Below are 26,820 nucleotides of genomic sequence, written 5' to 3'. Positions count from 1 at the left end.
CTCTCTACAAATGTAAATGACATGTCAACTCTGCATGGTTAGTCCAAGAACGTTCGCATTAAGATCAGAATAGATAAAAAAACCCCGAAAAACACCGATAAAGAACAGAACAAACTTCGATGCTATTTGCGATACTCTGTTTCTAGATATTTCTCTATGATATTATAGCTTCAAACGAGAAGTTTTATATCGGGACTGTTGATACATTTACGGGAATGAATCTTAACCACTTCCTCTAGACCCGTGGTCTAGAGTGATTTCGAACTGTATGTGGTTCGTCTTCAGAACTGTTTTCATTGCTGCCTCCATACCTTGATAAGATCATCTTTGGTTTTGATGACGTCATCACGGCTGGTGATATCAGCCTGAAGAGCCTTGAAGGTGACCTTTAACCTGGCCATCACTGATGAGACTTGTCCGTCAGATGTATCAACACCCATGGCTCGTGCAAGCTCCTGTTTTGTATTGTATCGTATTGGGGTGGGGTTTTTTGTGTTAATTTGTGTGTGTGTTTGTGTGTTAATGTTGTCATGTTTTAGGGGGAGGACACAAAAGAAAACCAAAGCGTTACTTTCCTTTTGCTGACTTCTGCTTAACTGATTCCTTTATTTTTTTCTTCTATCATAGTGTTGTCAATGTTGTCGGGCATTATTTGTTTCTTTGGTTGTTTGTTTGTTTGTTTGTTTGTTTTTTTACGGGAAGGATGGTGTCAGGTAATCTATCCTTGAAAATCCTCAACAGTTATTTTCTGCCCCCAAGCAAAAAAAAAAACAAACAAAAACAAAACTAAAACAGTAAACGAAACAAATAACAAACTGAAAAAGTTATGTCACACGATTTTGGAAACAATGATACGTGTATTTGTTCCTTATTATTTCCCTTGTTATTTTTCCTTATTAAGAGGTCATGAAATTGCAGTGGATGAATCGCTTTATAATTCTTCTCTCTTTGTGTTTTATATGTATTCTTTTGGTTAGAAGGAGGTTCTCTGTAAAGATAACTCATAAAAATGCATGATAACTTACCATCACCGACTCGTGAGGTTGTACTGCGGAGTCCTTCTGTGACAGAACGTTGTTCTTGTCCTTCAGGTTCTGAAAACAGGGGATTCGAAAAATACCGAGACAATGCTTTTTCGTGGACAACGTCAGTCGATACAATAATAATTATGCATAGGGACAAACTTCTCTTGTGTATATTTTATCTGTATATGACATTATTTAGTTGTCTTCTCCTTAACTTTGCGAAAACTAGCAGTTCATGTGAGAAAACCAAATCCCAAAGCATCAACAATATTTTTTTCCCCTGTGGCGGAGGGGGTGGGGGGGGGGGGGGGAGCTAGTGATAAATACTTGTAATTAATTCTTGTGATTAAGTATTCAACACAATGTCCTTTTTTATTCGTACCTCAAAAAGATTCTGTTACAAATTGTACATTACTTTGTCAGACGACCTCTTAAGCTCTCGCATTTTCTGGTACACTTTTTCTCTCACTCTTTCTCTCGTTTTTCTTATTTCCTTGTGTTTCCAAGCCATTCTTTGCTATAATAACATCAGCTTGTCAGATTTCATATTTTGTTTCATGTGTGTTCTTGCTCCTTCCATCTCTTTCCATTCATCAAATGGTATACCAGGATGGTTTCTTGCATGCGGGCCAAGGAGTGCTGCTTTCTGCTCCAGCTGGAGCGCAAGAAGTTAGCAAGACCCTCGGGAGCATGGTAGCCGGAAACACCGGCAATCTCCTTGCAGACCTGGAGGAGAGCATCGTTACCCTAGCAAACGAACGCCAGAGTCAGGAAGACAATAATTACAAAACCAAGAATGAAATTCAAAACACACACACACAAACACACACACATACATACACACATACACACACACATACATACATACAAACACATGTGCGTACAATACGTAACAAAATGTACAAGCATTATAACTCAAATGGTTTTCAATCCATGAACACTTGAAAAGTCATAAAAGAAATGATTTCGAATTGCTTCATGATGAATCTCTTTAGGAATTTTTACGGAAAGAGAAATGTACTGCTCATATCAATATTGACATAGATTGTTCAGTCCACGAGAACAATAATAACAAGGGTTATTCACGTTACTTCTGCATATCATGGACAGTTGGTGCAGAGATCACTGCGGTCTATATATAGCACTTTTTATTCAGTGAAATAAAAGCGAAGAAACACGAAACTAGGTTTCCCCAGCATAGAAATCTTTTAGACATATAGGGTTCATTATTATTATGTTTCGTTCCATCCGAAAGCTGGTTATTACATTACCTTGATGGTTTTCTCCAGTCTGCTGATGAGATCACGTGACGTCTTCACGTGACTCTTGAGGGCGCGACTAACTTTGACAGGATTCACTTCCGGTCCCAAATCTAACGCCTCTTGGGCCGCAAACAAGAGAACGTCGTGGTCCTACCGATGCACACAGAACGAAATGGAAACAACATAACATGACACGGTATATCAGATGTACTGATGATATTCTCATGGAAAATAGAATAGGATGTTCTTTTGATATCATACCGTATCCATTATATCCTATACGCAAGTATATTAGACATAAAATAAAGAAGCTTTAGTCAATGACTAACTAAAAGAAATCTGCTTTGTATTTCATTTTTTTAACATAAGGAAGTGTCCATCTTTTTATTTGATATTAGTGTGTTTGTTTGAGCATGAGTTATTCATTTCAGTCTGAGTAACACTATATCGACATTACTTTCCAAGTAAATGAGGTTTGCACTATATATATGAAATATATGTCTTTTATTTTCGGCTCTTTGCGATACGAGGGTATACTTTTTGATGTTAAACATGGGCGGATATTTCATGAGGAGGAGTTTACCAGAAGTTTTTCTTTCATCTGCTTGATCTTGGAGTCTGCTGCTGCCATCCTGTGCTGCAGCTTGCAGACCGTGTCGGCCGGGCTGGTGCTCGGCGGAAGATCGCAGGTTTCGCGAAGGAACTTCAGAAGCAGCTGCATGTCCTGAAGAAATATAAATAAACAAAGAAAACAGCGGATCAAGTCTTCAAAAATACACATTTAAATATATGACACAAACGGCGCATTTCAAGAACAAATGATGACAAGAATGTTTAGAAAAACAAACAAATGTCTTAGCCAAGAACTGTTTATGTTTTGATGTTTTTTAACCGTAGTTGGTCTAAACATGTTAAATATTAACTTTTAAACTACTATAATGTTGCCCTTTAATTCAACTTAGTGTGTTGTTCTCCGTTTTCATGAAATGACACCAAAAAAATCAACGGAAAATAACATTCGCCATTTTGCATGTGATATTCTCGCAACAGTAGGCCAAAATGGCGTTATTCATAATAATCGGACCCAATTATTGTCATGATTCTGCCATTTAAGTGTTTATCATTAGCATACATTCAAAACATCCTCTGCTGTGATAATATATATTTTATCCATCCGCATTTCTCTTCTCCATCGCCTTTACCTCTTCCCGGATTCTCTGGTTCTTGAAACGAGTGTCCAGGTCTCGAGCAACTGCTGGTGCCTTCAAGGCGGGCATCAGGTGGAAAGGTGCCCTGGTCTTAAGCCCCCTCCCGAGAGGGGGAAGTGTGTCTGCTGTGGCTACACTACTCATCCCACACTAAAAGATGTCTGAATAAGAAAGAAAAAAACAACCACAAAAACAAACAACAGTATTTTATTAGAGATTGTCAACTTGATCATGAGTAATCACAATGTTCATTTATGTGTATCAAAATACGCGCATTCAGTTATATGACACAAATTCATGCAACTTTTTAAATATAATTACCGGCTAAGGGCGCTTAACTACGGTCCACATAAATCCTGAAAGGCCTCATTGCAATACACGTACAACCGGGATACATTCTTCAATTTTAACGTTAAGGAAACAAGAAAAAGTCATAATATGCAAATACTATATTGTCAACCAAAAGGTAATATCCCCACATTCGCCTTTGTACAATGTTCTACAACTGAATGAGATAAACCACCTGAATATGCCGTGCTCTCAAACTCCCTATTTTCAAAGTTCTCTGTGTAAACGCGGAAAACTCACCTTGAATAGTATATAGGACCTACTCCTGTCAACTGGATTCACCAAATTAAAAGGAATCTGAAAAATTATTTCAGGCCTGTCAAAATCTCACTGAAAGTAAGATTACTCCGAAAACTCCTATCATCAGAGTAATTAGCTAGTACGCGTTCAGTAAGAGAAATGTGAGGAGGGTCGCTATGCACTCGTTGATGTAAACACATAATACGCGCAACACCTCATTGGTGCGCCTACGTCACAATTACCTTTGACCAATGAGAGTAAGTTTGCTGCTTGCCAGCGGCTGATCCATTGTGCACGCTCGCCTGACGTAACAATTGATATCATTGTTGCGTTGAAACTTATCATTCTTTTACTTGCGGTTCTACTTCTTCCGCGTGCGCAACACCTCATCGTTGCGCCTACGTCACAATTACTTTGGACCAATGAGAGTAAGTTTGCTGCTTGCCGGTGGCTGATCCATTGTGCACGCTCGCCTGACGTAACAATTGATATCATTGTTACGTTGAAACTTGTCATTCTTTTGACTACACGCGGTTCTACTTCTTCCGAATCACAATACACGTGTAAATGTATATCTCTCCCTTTCGTTTGTATATACGAATATTTACGATTATCCTGATATTTTAAACCAACATGACCAACAATTTAGAAACTATAAAAAACCCTTCCTTTTCAAAGACACGATTGCTTTATCACAGCCCTTCCGAATGTATTTTCCTTTAATAAATGAAGATTTGTGTGAAAACAAAGGACAATCTTGATCTCATCTAGTTTACATGTGTGAATCTGAGAGATATCCTCGATTCACGAGAACACGCGAAACTTGAATAGTTACATAACTTCCCTTTCGAGCGTCAGATTTTGATGTAACTAGTGACTTTTCCCTTTGCTTGATGCTATTCCATGTATCAAAATAAACATGAATAATAGTAAGCCAATGTTTCTCTACATAATCATATCAGAACACTCGCTTTAATAATTTGACACGAAGTCAAATATTGTTTTTATGAAACGATTACTGGCTGACGGATGCTAAACTACGGTCTATAAAATCCTAAAGGCCTTATTACAACACATTGTACAACCGCCGGCCTGAACGGGTGCATTTTTCAGACTTAATGCTATGGAAATAAGAAACAAGAAATAACGTGACTTTTTAAATAAACATGATCAACCCAGAGACAATATCGCTAAATTTGCCTTTGAACAATGTTTTATCCCTGAACGGAATATACCATCGTAATATGTCATGCTCTCAAACTCCTTATTTTCCCAAATTCTCTCAGTAGAAACGTGGAAAACTCACCTGAAATAGTAGAACCTTCTCCTGTCACTTGACTTCGCCAAGTTAAAAGGAAGTTAAAGAATTATTTCAGACCTTTCAAAATCTCACTGAAAGCAGACTGTTCCGTAAATCCCAGCATAAGGATGCTTAGCTAGAAGGCGTTCAGTAAGCGAAATGTGGGGAGGGTCGCTGTGCACTCGTTAATGTAAACACATAATGCGCGCAATACCTTTTTGTTGCGCCTACGTCACAGTTACCTTTTTGACCAATGAGAGTACGCGTACGGCTTGCCAGCAGCCGATCCATTGTGCATGCTTGCCTGACGTAACAATTAATTTTCGTAATTATACCAATGTTACGTTGAAACTCATCATTTATTTGACTTTACAAGCGGTTCTACTTTTCCGAATTACGTCTACATAGCATTGACAACTGAAATGTTTTATACGATACTAAGAGAATTTGAGCAGTGCAAAATGTCATTTTAAAGTGGAAATCCACGCCATGTGATGAATGACTTACTACCGGAAACCTCAGACTTTAAAGAAATGGAGGATATTTTGTTTACATCAAAGGGTGTAGAAAAGTTGCTTTGTGGTTTGAAGATATACAAGGCCCCTGGACCGGATGGTATAACTCCACGAGTCTTGAAGCAGCTGGCAAAAATTCTGGCTCCAATTCTTTGCAATATATTTCGGTTGTCATATGAATTAAGTGAAATACCAAATGATTGGCGTGAAGCAAATGTTGTACCAGTCTACAAGAAAGGTAATCGATCTACTCCTGTAAACTACCGCCCCATTTCGCTGACATGTATTTGCTGCAAACTAATGGAACACGTTTTAGCCAGCAAAATTATGAAGCACGGGGACGAAAATAGCATCATTTTCCCCCTGCAATATGGCTTCCGTAAGAACATGTCATGTGAACAACAATTACTTGGTTTCACAAGCGATTTACACAGGAACTTGGATGCAGGGTGTCAAACGGATGTTCTAATCATGGATTTCTCAAAAGCTTTTGACAAGGTTGGACATGAGCGGCTTTTACGTAAACTGGACTACTACGGTATCAGGGTGAAAAATCTGAAATGGATTCAAAGTTTTCTCAATGGAAGAAGTCAGAGGGTCGTTTTGGATGGTGTTAAATCTTCTCCAATAGCGGTGGGATCTGGAGTGCCTCAAGGGTCGGTTCTTGGGCCTTGCCTCTTTCTGCTTTACATCAATGACTTGCCTGATGGTCTCGCGTCAAAGGTTCGCCTTTTTGCCGATGATGCAATTTCCTACATGACCATCGACAATCAACATCATACGCAAAATCTTCAAGAGGACTTAAACAAAATTGGTGACTGGGCGAAAAAATGGATGATAGATTTGAACACAGATAAGTGTAAGGTTTTGACAATATCCAGGAAAAGAAGAAAGGTGCAACACGTGTATCATCTAAATAACGCCCCTCTTGAATCTGTTGAATCCGTGAAGTATACTTGGGTGTAACCATCACTTCTGATTTGAAGTGGACCCAACACATCAACAATACTGTCAATAAAGCCAATAACGTGCTTGTATTTCTAAGACGCAATCTTCGCATAAAATCTTCTGATGTTAAAGCCACAGCTTACAAAACGTTGGTTCGACCAATTGTTGAGTATGCTTCCACAGTTTGGGATCCATCTACCAAGAACCTAACCCACCAAGTGGAAATGGTCCAGAGAAGAGCTGCGCGATTCACTTTCAATCGCTATCATAACACCTCGAGTGTCACCAAAATGCTACAAAAACTTAATTGGACCACTCTGGAACAGCGCAGAGAAAATGACAGGCTAATTATGATTACACCTCTTTCAGCACAGGACTATATAGTCCATGGGCCAAGACCCGAAAAATGGGTTGTTGGTACCATCTGAGGTGGCACAACCTTTTTGGTGTCATTTTGTTTGTCGGGCATAGATATGCTTATCAAGCTATGATAGCATTTCCAAATGAGTAGCTTAGTCATAATAAATGAATTTTTAACCAATTTGGTCTCGTATTTATATCCCTATACTTCTGAATCGAAACTAAACGGCTATACAAAGAAGAGCACTGCCTTCCACCTCCCTGGTATGTCCACAGGTGTTCTGTTGTAAACGCGGTGCGCTTAGTCTTTATTCAAGGCAGCGAAGGGAATATCCAAAAGGTTATGATGTCCACAGCTGTCACGCGGTGCGCTTAGTTCTTTATCTAGACCAATGTACCGTCATCATATCTAAAGTTCCTCATAAAAGGGATTATCTATACTGTTTTTATACCACCCTATCAACAAATACATCAGTTTTAAACAAAAATCACTCTGTTCATTTACAATGTTATTTATTATAATGTATTGTAGTGTACCGGTACATTGTTTTTGCATTATCTTTCATTGTTGGAGGGAAATAAAGCGACATTGGCGTGGTATCAGCGTTTCACCGTAGCGTTTTCGCCGGAAAATGATAAATAATTGGAAGATACGGTAAAATTCATGAGGAATTGCTTTTATTGTTGTTGTTTTTAGATAAACGGATATACACTGTATCATACGCTTTGGACATTCCCTTCGCCGTCTAGAATAAAGACTAAGCGCTGTGGACATCATAACCTTTGGATATTCCCTTCGCTGCCTTGAATAAAGACTAAGCGCACCGCGTTTACAACAGAACACCTGTGAACATACCATAGAGCTGCATTTTACAGCTCTATGGAACATACAGAAGACAGTGCTCTTCTTTGTATGGCGGTTAGTTTCGATTCAGAAGTATAGGGATATAACAACGAGACCAAACTGGTTAAAAATTCATTTACTATGACTAAGCTACTCATTTGGAAATGCTATCATAGCTTGATAAGCATATCTATGCCCGACAAACAAAATGACACCAAAAAGGTTTTGCCACCTCAGATGGTACCAATATCTGGCCTGGCCCATGGACTAATATTATCAAACAGGCTACTCAGTTGACGAGAGCCTCGCAACCACACTCCTATCAGGTACCATATTCGAGAACTGAATCGCATCGCCATTCGTTCTTCCCAAGAACTGTAAGGAACTGGAATTCCCTGTCGTCAGAAATTGTTTCAGCGCCATCTGTGGGATCATTTCGAAACCGTCTAACGGTTGATCACAGTGGCTAGTTATTTTCGTCATATTTTCTATGTGCTTGTAAATATCTGTAAATAAATTGTATTATAATGTAAATAGCACCAGTCTGCAAGAATCTTCAGTCTATTGAAGGAGGCAGACTTAATCAGAAGAAGAAGAAGAAGAAGAAGAACATTGTAAAATCAAACGAACGGTACAAATTCAAAAAAGATCGGGACAAAATAATGAAATGCGAAACAGCGGATAGCCCTTCCGAATGTAGTTTCTTTTAATTAGTGAAGATTTGTGAGCAAGCAAATGATAATCTTATTATCTCAACTCGTTTACACATTGTATGTGCGACTCTTGAGAAATATCATTGTTCATGAGAACATGTGAAACTTAAACATTTCATATGCCAAGTTCTGATGAAATTGGTGTCATTCTGTTTGCTTTAGTTTAATCCATTTATTACAATGAAGGTGACTGCGTAATGGTGTTAATTTCACCCCTATATGGCAGACTGATTCCCTGTCCATAGGTGGGCCTATGTGAGCGAAATATGTGCACATTTGACTCATTTGCAAATAAATGGCTAAAATACATTTCAATTTTACTTTTCTTATATCACGCACGTTGAACTAAGCTTGTTGAAAACTTTTTGGCATTCTGCATGTTCAAAAGCTCACAGATAGATACATCGCCTGAGATGAAAGTCTAGTCAATTGAAACTGGGGGGGGGGGGGGGGGGGGAGGGGAGGATTGTACCTCATTTCCTTTGGTTTTTTTCTACTTAAAAAAAAAAAAAAAAAAATCCGTTTACGTCTGGACTGCTTGGACGTGCGGCTGAATTGAACCCCCCCCCCCGAAAAAAAAGAAATAAAAAATAAAAAATTCTCCATCCTTGTACTTGATATGACGTACATATTTGTGATACCCATTACCCATTTACAATAATATGTAACAAAAATAAACTTCGAATTTACAGAATGATAAAATAAGCAATACTATTCATAACCCTGCCATCGATTCTATCTGGACTATGTAGACATTGTGTACAGACACAGCTGTGTTCTTAATTTCTATTTTCTAGTTTTTCTACCATGCTTTTTAGTCCCTCTCATTCCTTTCAACTAAACTTATGTAACTAATTGACACATTGCCCTTCATTGAAGTAAATAAACACCCATAACTGAGTGTTTCAGGAAATTGCTATGAAAAAAGTCAAACTCAGGTGGGACTCGATCCCACAATATCCCAAGTCTCGGTCCACTCCCGAGTCGTAAGCCCATTATAGCTTGTTTTATTTTTTATTTTTATCTTGGCAATTACTCAAACACGGCATAATTAGTCTTTATTTACGTTGATGAAGGGCAATTTGCCATTCAGTCACAATAAAAACAACTCAATGCAAGAATTAATGATTTGAATAAATCTATATTTCTACTTCTTTCCCCCATTTGCCTTAATTGTCACCACCTTATCACCTCATACCTTTATTTCAAGGGAACTAGCTGCTGTAATACACAGGGCTTCTTCCTCGTTTTCCATTATCTATTTCAACATTATATACAATTGTACATGTTGATTTGTATTAATGACCCCATGATTAGCCATTATTTATGCTTCAGTACTCATTTGTCACTCTTTTTTGTATCATTATGTAATTCTGCAAAATTAGACTACAATCTGAAAGTCGGGAAGCATCATTGATAGATGAGATACACAAAATTGCTGCTATTTACCCAACATTTGTCATGATAAATATCAATAAAAGCAAAACAATAATTGTAAGTATCAGCAAATCTTGCATCTTGTGAAGTCCTTCATTGGGAATAATTGTTGTCTCGAGTACCGATAATTTCATGCGATAACCTCATTCACAGCAGATACTAATAATTTACTCTATAGTTGAGGACAAGAGACTTGACACTATTGTAGACAAAGTACATATGAACACAAAGACTTAAACAGATATAATGTAATAATAGAAGTATATTACAAACACACAGACATAGACAGACAGACAGACATACACACACATATTATGAATATATATACATGTTTATCTTTATTTATTTATGATTTATACATTGAAATACACACACACAAAAAAGGGGAATAAAGATGCATCATTCTTGGAAGTATTTCAAGAAATGGACCATTTTTTTTTTGGATGAAATTTCAACCAATAATAGCACCAGTTATTCACATAGTTCTGAAAATTACGAATCCAGCATAATAATGAAAATTATTCACTCCAATTTTGGGAAAATAGACTTAAAATATACCCCTCTCCTAAAAGTTGCCTTTCAGCGTGGTGTAAAATCGCATTATAATTCTGGACAAATTTTTTGTAATGGAATAATCGATGTCTTTCGCATCATGTCCTTGTACCAGAATCACAATTCAAACCCATGATTCATCATACACATTCTTACCAAACAGAAGACAAAGAAAACATTGGCAAATGAGGCTCAAATTTTGTATTTTACGGTAAAATGTCTAACATGAACATTTTACACAGTTAATGCGATAAAGCATCGCCACAAATCGACATCTTCTTCTAAATCTGAGGAGAAATGTGAATTTGTTAGCATTTTTACATTTTTGTGTCGCATTTCTTGCGATATTTCGGTCCATACAACGCTCTGTGAGGTTAGTCTACTAAGTCCCACGTGTACAGAATGTCAGACACAGACATAAGATGCAGACACAGACACTCATAAAGACAGATACACAGGCAGATACACTGAGACAGACAACACATACACACACAAAGACACTGTCACAGACACCTATTCAGACAGATGCACAGACAGATACACAGACAACACATACACACCCACACACAGACACAAAGACACATTTCTGAAAGAGCACTGCTAAATTACATAAGTTGAAGCTTCAATGCATTACAAAATATATGTCCATTTATTTTAACACTTAGAGCTGTGTGGACATCATTCAATCCACACTGCAAAAAATCTACATCATGATCAGTTTCAGTAGCCATATGTGAACAGGAATTAATGTACAGAACTGTGACACGAGGACCCGATTCACATTTGTAAATTAAGGGTTTTCCCTGTAGACTTTCCCTTAAACACAAATACATGACTTGTACAGAGGATCTCCTTATTGCATCATGACCGGTCTTACACAGGTGAAATGGTCCTTGCAGCTAACAGTTGTGCCCTGTAAACATTTCACAACATTTGAACTGTGCTTATAACATAGAAACATGCTTTGCAACCTACTTACATGACTGACAATTTCCTTGCAAATTTTGATCTCATGAATCAACATTATGATCCATCATGTTTTAATTCACCATTATTAAGCCAAAGGGCAATCTCAGCTCTATTCCATTATGGACTGGTATGTCCTGCAATTTTGCCAAAATGTGTCAACAACAATATTTCCCAGTTTTTGAGCCTTGCAAATTGACACGGTAAAGCTAATAAAGATCAAAGCCATGTTTTTTCCTTTCTCACGGCAACAACCATATGAATACATAGCAACCCCTATGCACCATGTAAGGCAAAACACAGAAGTAGGTGACAGAGAGTATCAGGTTACACATGTGTGTATATTGCAATAAATGAGGGAGCTTAGAAATAAAAACAACTAGAAAAAAAATAACAGGAAAATAATAGCAAAAGTCCAATCTTTGGAGAAGTCTTGAAGAATTATCAGAAAAGATGGAATGTGACAAAATCTGTTGATTTTCGTGTCATCTTCACTGTCATGGCAATAAATCTAAACTTCATTCAGTTTTTGAGACACGCCTTGTGAGGAGATCATGGATATGCCCACTGTCAAAGCAGCTAATGGAAAAAAAAGAAGAAGAAAGGAATTTGGTATGCTTGCACTGTTTTGCTTGTTTGTTTTGTTTTTCTTTTTTTCTTTTTGAGGTCAGATACACCTAACACAGTGTGGTTATTTTTAGGGGCAACCTTTTGGTGATTACTTATGCATGAACTGGATTACACTAGCAACATTTCTTTGTAAACAACACAGATATGCTTTTTTGGTCATAATTTGTATCAATTCATCCATTCTTGCATTGTTTCATGCTTTGAGAATTGATGAAAAGAATACATTATTTGGAAAAGAAATCTGCAGACAGATGCACACGGCACTTTCTAATATGAGAGAGATGTTGAACTTCAAAAGCTATTTCCATCATCTGTTTTATCATTTGGCAGATACCTCTTGAAGAGAACACGGCCACAGAGAATGCTGGGAGACCATGGTTTCAGTCAGTACTGTTCACATCAATTCCTGATGATATATTTCCTCCTTACAGGATTCACCTCATGACGACACTGTCCTCACAGCATTGAAGCTCGGCAAAAACATCAGACTGTGTTCCTTCTTTCTCCATACATCTTTGATGCCGCATATGAGAAACACCTCAATGTATCAAAACGTTCTTGATGATATGTCCCATAAATGGATTTTCCTCTACTTCCGATATTTTACTCAGACAAAGACTGCATTGACTTTGTTAGGCTGCAGAACTCCAAGTTGGTGACACCACATGGAGAACTCAAAATTGGCAATACAAGAGGAAGAACCCGTCCTGGCAACACAAGATGAAAGACTCCGCATTGGCAACACAAGATGGAGAACTCCAAATTGGCAACACAAGATGGAGAACTCCATATTGGCAATACAAGATGGGGAGCTTCAAATTGGCAACACAAGATGAAGAACTCCATATTGGCAACACAAGATGGACAGTTCTAAATTGGCAACACAAGATGGAGACAGCTTTTTCCTTGTTAGCCTAGCACTGCTTTCACTGAGAGGACAGATGAACCACCATGTGCTACAGGTGTCCTCTTGATTAGTCTATGAGAATGACATGCGGTTGAGATGTCCATCCCTCACGTCGCGCCTGAGAAATTGGTGGACAGCGGGACGATGTTGTAGGTGTACTCCTTGGAGACGGAGTTCTTGACCATCTTGGCGGCGTGCGTGAGCTGGAGGGCAGCATCCGGATGGGAGGTTCCCGGCAGCAGCGTGCACTCGCGCTCCAGGAGGCTGGAGATCCCCAGGAGCAGTTCCTGCATCCCAAACGAGAGGGCTGCTCTCCTCAACCTGTTCAGCTCCTGCAGTCACATGACACAGTCACATGATCATAACAAAAAATGAAAATCACATTGCCATAAGACCAACAACATGGAACAGTGAAATGATAATCATACAAGAATTACACTCACATTGTCATACCATTTGGTAACTACAACATGACACAGTGAAGTGAAAATCACATTGTTACAAGTACAATTTCATTGTATTGCAACTTCACATGCAATTTGCCCAGGTTTTGAGATAGACTCTGGAATACTGTATATGCCAAATATTTCGTGAGGTTTTTATTTTCGCAAATTTCGCAAGTCAGGGGCTATTCGCCAATCTAAAGACACGCGAAATTATTGACTCTGATCCCGACATAAATATGACATGCACACATACAGTTCTCCATTCAGTACTGCCTTTCACGATTGCGAATTTAACAAATCGTGAAATCGTCGGAAAGTCCCGATTTGCAAAAATTTAGACTCACTAAAAATATGGCGTGTACAGAATCTTACTCTGAAAGGACCCATATGGGAGTAGTATATTAGTGCAACATTATTCCTATACTTCTATTGACAGCAGTACACTGCGCATCAAATTCTCATCTGTACAAGTAAGCCAGTACCATGTTGTTTGATCTTGCAGTCTGTGTGCAGGTATTGGATTATAATCAGCTTTAATTTATACCCCACCAGTCAGCGAGGCACTGCCTGAACATGACAGCTCTATCCAAGTCAAGTTTCCTGTCCGATATATCTCATACATGCCTATATGCAGTACCAAGAGTGTTAGGGGTTTGTTTGTTTGTTTGCTTGTTTTTCTGTTTTTACAAATAGGTGTGACTGAAGAGGAAATAAATATGTGTGTCCAGGCTATAAAAATAGAGGACATCATACAGTGTAAATTTAAAAATATTTTCATTATGATTGTAGCATGCATGATCACATGAACTGTCAATGTCGTTGATTAGAAGGAAGCATGTGTTCAGAATTTAAAATTTAAGCAGGCCATCGAGGTGACATTTTGGAAGAAATGGGATCAAAAATTCTACATAACGATGCCTCATTCTACTAACATGTAACACAGAACTAATTTCATGATCACATGTATACTATACATAGATGACTCCAGTTATAGCAACGTCCTTGGGACAGGCAGTTTTCTTTCGTTATACAGAAATTTTGTTACAGATGAACAGTATAATTATGAAGATACATAGATTATAATTTTGGGACCTGAATTTTTACTTTGTTAATGTTGTATCAAGAATTTGGTTATAACCATGTTTCTCATAACAGGAGTACTAGTGCACTGTATACATTTTCATGGGGCAATTACGTGAGCATGACCTTAAACTTATAGCCAAGGCTTTGGGGTGCGTACCTTATAAAACACTGGCGTCTTGTCTGGCAGCTTCCGAGCATAACGCAAGATCTTCTGAACATCAGACTGAATATGCAAAGTAAGAAAATATATGATGTTACACATAAACATGATATTATTTATAACCATAAAAGCTACACATGCACACACACTACACACATCTATGTACCTCATGTGCACACACCAGCATTATGTATATCCACCAGGTTTGAATACAGTTAGTCGTATTCTCTATAATAATACACATAAAACAGGTTTGAATATTCTCTATAATAAGCTATATAATGAAATTTGCAGAATGGACCATGGCATCACAAGATGCGACTGATTGGCCTACCGAAAGCTTCTAGGCTGTAAATCTTATGCAGACTGTACACAACATATGCCCTTTTGGATCAAAGTGGGTGACAATTACTGCAACTGAATACAGAGTCAAGTTTCAATGTTTGTGAACAGCATTTCATCAGCCATAGATTATCTATAAAGCAAGAGAAAGGAAAGTGGGGGGAGAGGAGAGGGACTCAGTTAACCCATTGAAGACGAGTTCCCAGTATACTCTGGCAGGTGTCTATGGGAAATGCATGTTGTAGCAAAATCAAACCGTCCTCAATGGGTTAAAAGTGAGTAGATTCATTACCTGCAAATTGCCCGTCTTGATCCACACCACTGGATTCTGGGCATAGCTCCTCTTCTGAGCCGGTCTTACAGGAAAGGGGGTCTTGTTGTTGTCTCCGTATGGATTCTCATCGAATGCTGCCGGGTGGAGGGCGAGGGGTATCTCACATTATACTAATTGCCTCAGTTTCATGTCTGTTTTTACTTTAAAACGTCTTATCGTAAATCGATAGCTTTTTTGTTTTAAATGCAAGATCACTAACTTTGCTTCCTGAAAATAAATGAATGGTACCAATTTCTCTGTCCATTGCAGTACTCCCTAATTGTAAATTTTACCACTTACGGAATAGTCTGAAAGTCTTAATTCGCAAAAAAATTAGACTCACTAAATATATGGCATATGCAGGATTAAAGGGGCATTCCAGAAGATCTATATAATTTCACATCATGTATTACATAAATTGGCACAGCCACGTATAGTTTGTGGAATTCATTGTGGTTCTTGAACAGATAAACAAATACTCTGAAAAACCCAAAACATAATACACTGAACAATGACAATGACATAGAAGCTCATATATTCCAGTAATACAGCAGTGTAATTCTGTTACAATACCAATTATTGCTTAAAGGGACTGTACAGTACTGGCTGAGGTGGGGATTCAGGTTTATAACATTCCTGAGTGAGATAACGAGAAACCTCTTATGAACTATAAAAGAGCATGTAATTTTAAGAAGGATTCAATGTTTATTTGATGAAAATTGGTTTTCAAATGGCTGAAATAAAAGTGATAATAATAAAAGGCGACAGGCCACACCTTTTATAAGGATCTCTTTGTTTGACTTTTGTTTCTGGATATCTCAGCCATTTCAAAACCGATTTTCAGCAAATACACTTTTGATACCCCTTAGAATTGCATGCTCCTTGACATCTCAAAGAGTGGTTTCTGAATATCTCGCAAAATGTTAAAAGCTAAATCCTCATCTCAACCAGAACTGTACACACCATTTAACAAGTTCTCCTGCGTAGACTTCATGCATGGCAGCATGCTTTCTTCCTTTGTTCTGCTTCCTTGAGCACCCAGCCATGCATTCTTATGTGAAGCAGCTATGTCATCATCCTTGTTCCTTATGATTTGTTAAATATTTTGAAAACATTCTCATTCCTCATCCAAATCACTATAAATTCTGAAACTCTGTACCCAATATGACCAATTTATAAACGTTCAAATGCAAAACTCTGAAAATCATTTGGAGGTCTCCTTTAAAACGCTGTATATCTACACTCATGTGGAATGGACATACAAAAACTCAACGGCCCGAATTCTCAAAGCTGGAATAACTATTCTGCGGAATAGTTATTCCGGGGAATAAGTTCTTCCACCTTTGAGAATAGATTCCGGGGAATAAATCGCGTCATTTTACGTCACGAGGGCCTGATTTGCATAAGAGGCGTAATAAATCGGCGTAATAAATCGGCGGAATAAGCGGTGTAATAAAGTTATTCCACCTTTGAGAATTCGAGTCAACATGTCTGAGAGCAGTGGGAGAGAGAGAGAGAGAGAGATAGGGTAGAGATAGACCTACCAAGACAGGGCCCAAGTAGACTGGTCTTCCCTAGCCAGGACAGGGGGGTGGACCCTGGCTCATACAGTGACAGCATCATGTTGGATTTCTTCTTGCTGTCAGCCCAGGAGTACAGCATGCCGTACCAGTCCTCTCTGTTGGTGAGGCGAGGATGAAAATAATCGTAAACTTTGGTATCATTTTCAATCATGAGCAATTATCTATTGATAGCTCAGCCAAGATTTGGGAGTAGGCAACCCTCTGGTCTGTTGCTCTGTTCTACATTTGTGAACTGATTGATGTTTAACCAGAAGTTTGAACAGCAAGACAGACACAGATGTATAAGAAAATCATGTAAAATAAGGTACATGCAAGCATGAGTTATTCCTAGCATTGTATCATGGAAAGAACTTCACCATACACTCCTGTCACAGTAAGCACTGTTGCTGCTTGTGTGAATACAGCTAAGATTTATTCATCAACACAAGTTACTTTCAATATAGTAGAGTGACAAAGATCACACAAATACTGCAAACGTCAATATTTTCATGTAATTAATTTTTCACGCTGAGCAGCTAAAACCATATCCACGAGTACTTGAATTTGCACTGTGCAATTGTCAACCCATTCAAAATGCGCAGAGAAAAATGTGTCAACATTTTTGTGGGGTTTTAGAATTCGCTCTAGCCAGAAGTAGCATAAAATATGCTAAAATTAATGTACCATGAAAATATCTGCGTATACAGTAGGAATGAAATGAACTCTAGATTAAACATTTGTGACCTCCTGACCTCTTGTAATCAGGCAGTCATCTTGTTCAGGACAATGGTCTTACTCATGAGTTGTCCTGATGAAGCAGTGGTGACTGTACTTCCCTGAGGTAGTAGGTGCTATCAAGCACTATAAACTCAGAAACATTCCTGACAGGAAACTGTCCTGAATTGGAGCCGATGGCCATTTTTGTGCCATGAAACTTTCGCAAACTGCTACTGGCATTCAATGCACTGCATTGACAAAACACTTTTGCATGCATTTTACTTTAACGAATCTTGGTTCCTTGCAAAATTCGCAAAAGTTTCATGCATGCAAACATTTCTGGTTTTTACAGTAGTTGTGTGACAATGTCTTGCCCAAGCAGTGTGTGTACAGAGCTTTGGTAGCCATTTGTAAGCACACACATGTCACTTGTATATATGCTAGAAGTGTCAGGTTGGTCTTGAAATTTGTATGGTCATGAAATAAAGAACTAAACTTGAGAGCAGGATCGTGGCATTTACTCTTGATTGCAACTGTCAAATGCAGTGATTTCACAGTTATGAAAGACACCCAACAGGCCGACTGATACGTACGCTATCTGCACCATGGCAACCATGTTGTTGACCTTCAGACTGCCATGGAGCAGCACACAGAAGCTGGGAGCCTTGCCTTCCTCTGTGGACACCGCCGAACTCGTCTCATCCTCCCCCTTTTCTCCTCCTCCGTCTTTACCTTCGCTGGATTTATCTACGTTGGTTTACAATGAAAGCAAAAAAAAAAATGATGGGTGGGGTTCTCCCTCGACACAGGATGCACACTCTATTTGTGGAATTGCCTGACGGACACCCATATAATTGTGACGTTATCACTGGCTGACAGCTGAGAACACATGTGGAAACTTGAACAAACAATGGGCTTCGTTGAGAAAGACAGTCTGGTGAACATTTGTCATTTCAGAAACAGAGTAATAAGAGCCTGCACTCTGTGCAAAAAGGTGCAGAAAAGTACAGAAAAATATCTCAAAATTCTTCTGAAACATATTACAAGAAACATCATCAGCCATACACAGTAGCCATATAGTATACTATAGGTTACTGACAATGTCAGCATGGAAGTTTCAGTCTTTTCTTTTTTCTGGACTTATGTTTATTTTCTGGACTTATGTTTATTCTGTGCTCTATTTCCAACGCAGAGTAAAATGGCTTCCATCACTCACTAATTGTTTGTGATAAAGTAGCTTCTGTTTGAGCACATCATCTCTATGGCTCGCAGATCACCATCTGTTTGACTTCACTCCTTAACCCGTTGAGGACGGTTTGATTTCGCTACAGCACGCATTTCCCATAGACACCTGCCCGAGTATACTCGGTACTCGTCCTCAACGGGTTAAAACTCAAGTTAACTCAAACATGGCTGAAAGTTTCTCCTTTATGTGTAATTCTTAAACCATATCATATTTTTCAATCCATATATATTCATCTGATGGAACTCTGATCTGGGCCCCGTTTCATAAAACTTGTTATCAGTGACAAGTTGTTATAGTTGTGACAAGCTACTGAAATCATTGCATCCCAATGGCTGAGAGCAAATTTGTCGTAGAAATGAGGCAGTTGTCACTGAATACAAGTTTTATGAAACAGGGCCCTGATCTGATCCATTCATTCAGTCTTTCCATTTCCAACAGGAACATATAATCTTTTTTTTTTTGTTTTACAGAAATTGAGTGCATAAAGTAACATAACAATGTACAACAAACAAAATTTTTAAGTTTGTAAAACATTTTTAGTATAATTATGAAAATGTTGGAAATGGGGAGGTATGCTAAAAAAGCTTGTAGAGTGCATTTCCCTAAATGTAACAATACAAAATTACATGATTATAAATTACATGTCTTGATTAATATACTACCGTATTCAATATACATGAAGATACTAACCCCTGAGATTAATTGGAATGACAAGATGTCGAGAGAGTGACGGTGGGCTTGCAATGTCCACCATGTCCAGGAAGCCGAAGATGTGGAGGTCACTGCCAATCTCCTTGGAGAGGACCTCCGTGTCCTTCTCCACCGCCGTGGTCTTGGGGCGGGGGAAGAGCTGCACGTCGGAGCTCAGGTTCCCGCAGTGGAGCGTGGTGCTGAACATGCTGTGCTGCGACTCGGCGTACTTCAGGAACATGGACTGGACGGACTTGGGCGAGAGGGCGCCCTCCACAGTGTGTAGCTGCCCGCTGCTGTTGGCATCCACCAGCTGCTGGTAGTGGAGCAGGGTGTGGCCCTGCTGCAGCTCGGCCTGGCTAGCGACGAGGAACACGTGGAGCTCGCTGGGGAAGACAAACGGGAGGGGGTTCTTCTTTGGGTCCACCTGGACGTTCATCTCGGCAAGCATCTGACATAGGGAGCCCGCCCCAATCCCTGGGTTGCCATCGGTAACCAAGATGATCTGTAGGTGGCAGAAAATCAAATCATGCAGTTGGGGGGGGGGGCATTCTGTTTTGATTTTGGTCTCTCAGACAGAAGACCCTGAGTTAAAGTCTAGCTTGATGAATTCACCTTTTAAGACAAGCTATTTCACCCAGCTGCAAGAATGACTACCTGGCTGTGTTGGCATAATGATGATCGCATGACCCTCTGTAAAAGCAATAACAACTCTAAAAAAGCCCAATCTTGCGTCAATGAGCCTATACTAATATGATATCACACATCAGTGAAACAATCACTTCCATCATGAAGATTATTTATCAGTCCTTGCAAAACTTTCAAGATCTGATGTAAGTCTAGTTATGCAATTGCTCAGAATTTTCATTAAGTCCGTGATCTGACGATAATACGGTGCATTGCAAGTGTGTACAGCTATTCAACAAGCTTTCTGGTTTAATCTGACTTGCTTCTTCTGGGCAAAATTCTAACAAGAACCTACCCCTTACTCATTGATTGAAACCAATAATAAAAAATCATTTATTTGCATTTTTTCATTATATTTTCACTACCATAATATTTTACATCGAGATAGCCTGAAATAACATCTTACAATATACCATTAAGTCATTATCCTTTGGTTGTCAGTTGCAAAGCATAATGGGTTTGCGTATTAAATACTCTTTACAATTTGCAAAAAAAACAACCTTTGAATAAAAGGTACAAGATATATCATCGAAGCATGTGCACAAATTACAAACTGACCTGTCACTTAACCCATTGAGGATGGGATAATTTTGCTACAACATGCATTTCCCATAGGCCGCTGCCCGAGTATACTCAGGACTCGTCCTCAACGGGTTAAAACCGTCATGGAAAACCCTTTCTTTCATGAACGATATTGCATATATGTCACATATAAATTATCATGCACAAAAACAACTGTTTTGAGGCATGCTTTTCCTGTATGACTGCTGAAACTGTATTCTTGTAGTGGATATAGTAACTATCTACAAAACTGTCTATCTCACAAAATCATATGAGCATACAACCTTGTGGGGAAAAAAAAAGAAGACAGACAGCTAACCACTGTGAATAGGAGGTGTGGGGAGAAATCTAGTGGCACCATATTTGGTTAGCAAACACACATCCAGGCTATTCATGTACAAACTGACAGGACATGTGTATTATAGCTGGGGACATCATCAACTCCAATTTGCACCTGGATCAATGCACATGCATATCGCTAAGACATAAAACATTTCATATCTTCACATCACAGAAATGATTTGGAACCCCCCCCCCCCCCCCCGCCAAAAAAAAAAAAAGGGGAAAAAAAGGAGAAGAGATTTATATCTACTTTAAAACAACAACAACAACAACAACAACAAAATCTTAATAGTTCTGCTAGCCCTGTTTGGGAGATTCAGAATTGCTAGCACACAGGGTTCAATCTGGAACATTTGTTTGGCTGCAATAAATGCTGAAGCATATAACCAGAAGGAGATGAGCTTGTTAGCCACTGGTTGCATTGGTACAGGTGACCACTATACTCAGGGTCTTTGTTGCCTTGTTTCTCACATAATACAGGTGGTCACTATAGACAAGTCTGACTGTATCTTTTGCTACGTTTACACCATGTTCCTGGTGGCCACGGCAGGCCTGTTTGCCTGAAATGTAGTTTGCCGTAGGTAGGTGAGATATTCCCCTTTTTTCCCCTCTGTATTCTATTGTAGACTTGTTCATATCAGTCCTCACTTCAGTGAACATGTACAACTGTAGCCATCAGAATGCTATTTTCATGGCATCTGGTCAGGCTAAGCTAAACATATTTCCCATTGCGTCCCACTTTTCAGACTGCCTCCAAGTTTTGTTACTGCCTATTACTGGTATGTGCTGCCATGTTTTGTGGCATTCACCCTGTTTTATTATGACCTACTAGGTCTCTCATCAGCACTGTGACTGCTGTAGCAAATTTTTTGACAGTTTAAAAATCTGACACCGCATCTATGGCAATCTTGGCCTGTCGCGTTTGCCCATCCTGTCTCTCCAGTGTCTCACGTCCATTCTGTTTTGTCCACAGTGGCCTTAAACGTGATTACCCTGACCCTGGGAACGTGGTGCAAACACAGCATAAACAGCTGGTTCGATGCTAGAAGTGTCACCTGGAAGGGGGGGGGGGGGGGGAGGTTCATAAAGCTGTTCTTAAACTTAGGAACGACTTAAGAACGACTGGTGATCAGTTCTTGCATTGAATTATGGAAATTCTGATAAGCATAGCACATCAGAACTGATCACCAGTCGTTCTTATTAAAGTCGTTCGTAACTTTACGAACAGCTTTATGAAACACCCCCTGGAATGGCTGGAGGCAGCGTTACCTGTACTGGAGTAATGGACCCCCACTCTTCCATGACGTACGTATTAAGCGATGTCAGGACGGTGTCCAGCAGCGTCTTGTCATACGTGTCGACGGACTGCACAGCTCTCTGGTGGATAAGAGAATGGATACCGCCATGTGTAAAGCTGTACGGAAGACAGACTCTGTGACCTTTGTGTTTAACATTAGTTATTTTGGCGATATGTACATGTATCAAGGATATGTAATTATGGGGGAAAATAAAATCTCGAATACGTCTTTGCCTAATGAAAGACAGATACAGCTACGACTTCACATTCCATTTTCAACAGTATAATAACATTGATTATGATCATTCAACACTGGATACTATGACATGTATGATGCACACATATCAAATTTACCAAGGTCCTAGACTGCATAAGACTGCAACATGACTAATAATGATATTCCTGCCAAGTTCTTGCCTGCACTATTATATCTACAAATGGGTCACACACACATACATATAATACACACACAAACACATATACAAACACCCACATTTATTTAGTTGTTTTACCTTGCATGCAATATTTTGCCAAGTAAATGGTGCACATACAGTTGAACAAGTACAGTGTAAGAATGATAAAGAACTAATTGTGACTCACAAAGACAGTGAAATACCAATAATCTAAATCTCAAATGCACAGTTAAACCTTACAACTGGTAGATGTTTTCAGTTTCCATGCAATCATGGATGCAGGGCTCTACACAAACTTCTCTAGTAGCCTGTTTGGGCCACTAAAATCTTCAAATTTGAAATTTTGGTGGCTTGAAAAAAATGAAGTATCCTGAAATAAATGAAAATATAAAAATTTATTTTGTATCTGCAGTGCCTGATTGGGCCACCAAAAGATAGCCTTTTTAAAATTTGGTGGCCGGACATTAATTTCTACTGGCCCCAGGCCACAGCCAATGCTGAGCCCTACATGTGTACATGATGATACTGGTACCAACATGTACACCTATAGAATTTCAGTAGTGCTTGCTATAAATTGCCCTTCAAACGATCATGTGTTGTCTTAATACATCTGTAGCTGTAGACAAGTTTTAGCAGCATTTGTCTGATGCAGCAGCCAACCAAGCAATAGTAGGGACTTTTCCATAGGGACTTTTCCATTTCACCTCCTGGACGTGGACGTCGAGGTAGCAAAGTCATTTTAAGGAACTGTGCATGCTCCACCCAGCATGTCCAATGCAAGAATCGCAAATGCGTCTTCCAAGGATTTCACGTTCCCTCTAGATTCAGGATGTGAGTGACTATCATCGCTTGGTGCACCAACTGCCAGCCCGCCAGAAGGGACGGAGCCATGACGTCACAGCAGTATGTTGTGAACGGCGTACATTGAAAATCGTAGTGGGCGATGACACCGCAGATGTAACATGTGGACTACAACGATTTGGAACCGCTCTTGTACCGAGAAAGGCATCCACGTCTACACATTCGAAAAGTCCCTAGTATTAAAGCTGGTTGATCTGCCTCAGCGCACCATTGAGTGGTGGTTGTGCACACTTTGATAGTCAAGTGGATACCTTATAATATTGGTTGCTGGTCATTTTTAAATAGGCTGGTCATCGCTTTGTACAGTGTTTTGAGCTACACATTTTCTTTGCCGGGGACTTAGCATTTGTGAGAGTTTATTCCATTTCTTCGACCTGCTGATCTTGACCAGGTTGACACAATGACAAATCAAGGAATACACAAAATCAATTGGCAGCATTGCGCTATGAGGCCTACTGCTTGATAGAAAAAAAAAATAATTTGATTATCGGGTCCACATTTTGATTTGTTTTGTGTTTTTTCTTTAAAGCATGCCATCATTTCTTTGTAGGGTAGAGCTTAAAAAAGGAGTAAAACCGAGCAGAGAGAGCATCATTAAAAAAGTACGGACACAGATTTCTTTGTGTGAGGTTATAAAACTGGTAATTTTAAAGGGATGGTTTTTAGTTAAAGGGTTTTAGTTGAGATGAGATGGGTCCTACCTTTTATTAGAACCTCTTTTCTTTCGGATATCTCAGCCATTTCAAAACCAATTTTCATCAAATAAACTTTGAATTATTCTTAGAATTATTCATACAGTATTTCATTGGAGAGTTTTCATTATCTCACACAAAGTTGGAATCTGTGTAAGCCCCATCTCAACCAAAACTCTACCATCCCTCGAAGGTTTACTGCCATCACAAAATTACACACCACATTTCCACCCTTAAAGTCAATGACCTCAAAATGAGGCAGACACATCCTATCTTTTTCTCTCTCTACGAGTCTTTCTAGATGATAAAACTGTGGGAGAACACATGATGAAGCCAGGATATGGTACAGACTTTTACTAGCAACAATGACAGAGCCACCCTAACTTTTTCGTCGTTAAACAATTTTATGCCATAGTTCTAAAGAAAAGGGAATGGGATTACTTCATGCGCTTTACGTCACTGGGATTAACTCATACAATGCACTACAGCCTATTATACATGAGCAGAAATGACACTGCCATCATAACTTTGCATTGTTAGATGATTTTATGCCACAGTTCTAAGGAAAAAGGTGAAGGATAACTTATGCAGTCTACATCTTAGGGATAAACTCATACAATGCACTACTACTGCCTAAACATCAACCGCCGTAATGACATCGCCATTCTAACTTTGCATCGTTAAATGATTTTATGCCATAGTAATAAAGAAAAAGGAGAGGAATAACTTAATGCAGTCCACGTCATAGGGATTAACTTGTAAAATGCACCACATCTAACCACCAACAATTCAAACTCTTTTATGAGCCAGAGAAAGTGCTGGTCTAAAGGTTTAATAGAAACAAGTGGCTTTGTATCGAAAAGCTCAAATATAATGGAAAACACAAACAATGCAGCTTCCTGTGGAACAGTCCATTAAAGAGTGTTCAAAAATCTGTAAAAAAGCTGTTATTTTCGTGTAAGTTTAATTTTCACAAATTTCACGAATCACTGTTCACCTGCGAATTCAACAACACACAAAAATATCACAGAGAGGCATTAGTGCACTTATGATGTAACCTCAGTGCCAAATCGCCAAAAACAACATGTCCTCAAAATGTCTACGGTCTCTTTACTCACAAAAAATTATCTGTACATGAAAATAACAGCATTACAATATCTGAAGTATATCCCTTGCACCTAAACCTCAAGCCCTTTCCATTTTGACTTGCATTTTATCTACAGGTAGTACTGATATTAAAAAAAAATGAATAAGATCAAAAGGTGAACATCCATTCAATCCTTGGTCACACCCAAGTCGGGTTGTTAACTTGCCATAACAAATCATGAAATTTTGATCCGTTCAGAAAGACGTTTTAAGGATCCTTGTGTGAAACCATCACCTAACACTAAGTCAGCTTTTTATTGATCACCTGTGGGGATCAAGCTCTTTACACCTGATGGAGTCTGGGCAGAGAATTTGTACCTTCAACTCGTTGTGGTCTCGTGTGAACGGGACGAGAACTTCGTAGAGGGAGGAGAAGACAACGAGAGAGCAGAATTCCATGCGATCATTGGCGGTGATGTAATCAAACATGGAGCAGAGGGAGGTTTGGGCTACCGAGCGCCGCGTCTCCGTGCTGGATGCGTCTGCCGACGAAGTCGTCAGCGGCCGCATCATGGACAGCGACGCATCAAGGATGACGACTGTCGGCATGGTGACGGGATGCAGTGAGTATTCCCTCAGGGGATAGACTGAAAGAAAAAAGATGAACTCAATGTTAGCACACAGATAACCTTCACAATGTAATATTCCCGATGTGTATTGTACATCCTTTCTTCTTTATATTTCGTATGACATGCTATAGCTTCACAGCAGATCTAGATATCAATGAAAATTCCTCCAATTTACAAAGAATGTATTGAATGTACTCGACTACCATTTGGGCCTTGTATCACAATAAACTTGCAATCACTTCTATGAGTGCACAAATGCTCATTGTGGACAATCACGCCAATAGGTTAGCACTGATTTCCATACCATCTTCATATTGATATTCAGGAGTTCATCAAGATCCATCTGGCCATTGAGACACGGGGGATCTTTCATGAGTTTGTTGTGGATGGTGCCTCAAATCTTCACAGCTGAGGAACATTAGTACTGGAAAATCAGAT

General features: G+C 39.1%; 1 protein-coding gene across 1 annotated transcript; it reads right to left on the bottom strand.

Moving 5' to 3' along the window:
* Positions 1-13,251: 13,251 nt before the first annotated feature.
* On the bottom strand, positions 13,252-26,362 carry LOC139722145 (integrator complex subunit 14-like). Its single transcript, XM_071633457.1, has 8 exons — positions 26,132-26,362; positions 22,674-22,781; positions 19,815-20,319; positions 18,472-18,625; positions 17,144-17,277; positions 15,579-15,694; positions 14,942-15,007; positions 13,252-13,587 (listed from the first exon to the last, which is right to left on the bottom strand). Exons 1-8 carry the CDS (start codon positions 26,360-26,362, stop codon positions 13,363-13,365), a joined length of 1,539 nt encoding a protein of 512 aa, XP_071489558.1. The 3' UTR covers positions 13,252-13,362.
* Between the last annotated feature and the right edge of the window lie 458 nt (positions 26,363-26,820).

Source organism: Diadema antillarum, unplaced genomic scaffold (genome assembly GCF_040938485.1).
Source record: "Diadema antillarum isolate AM-2024a unplaced genomic scaffold, OU_Dant_1.0 scf00000159, whole genome shotgun sequence".
NCBI classification, from domain to species: domain Eukaryota; kingdom Metazoa; phylum Echinodermata; class Echinoidea; order Diadematoida; family Diadematidae; genus Diadema; species Diadema antillarum.
Note: the sequence above shows the minus strand (reverse complement) of the source record. Positions and strands in the feature narration are given on the sequence as shown.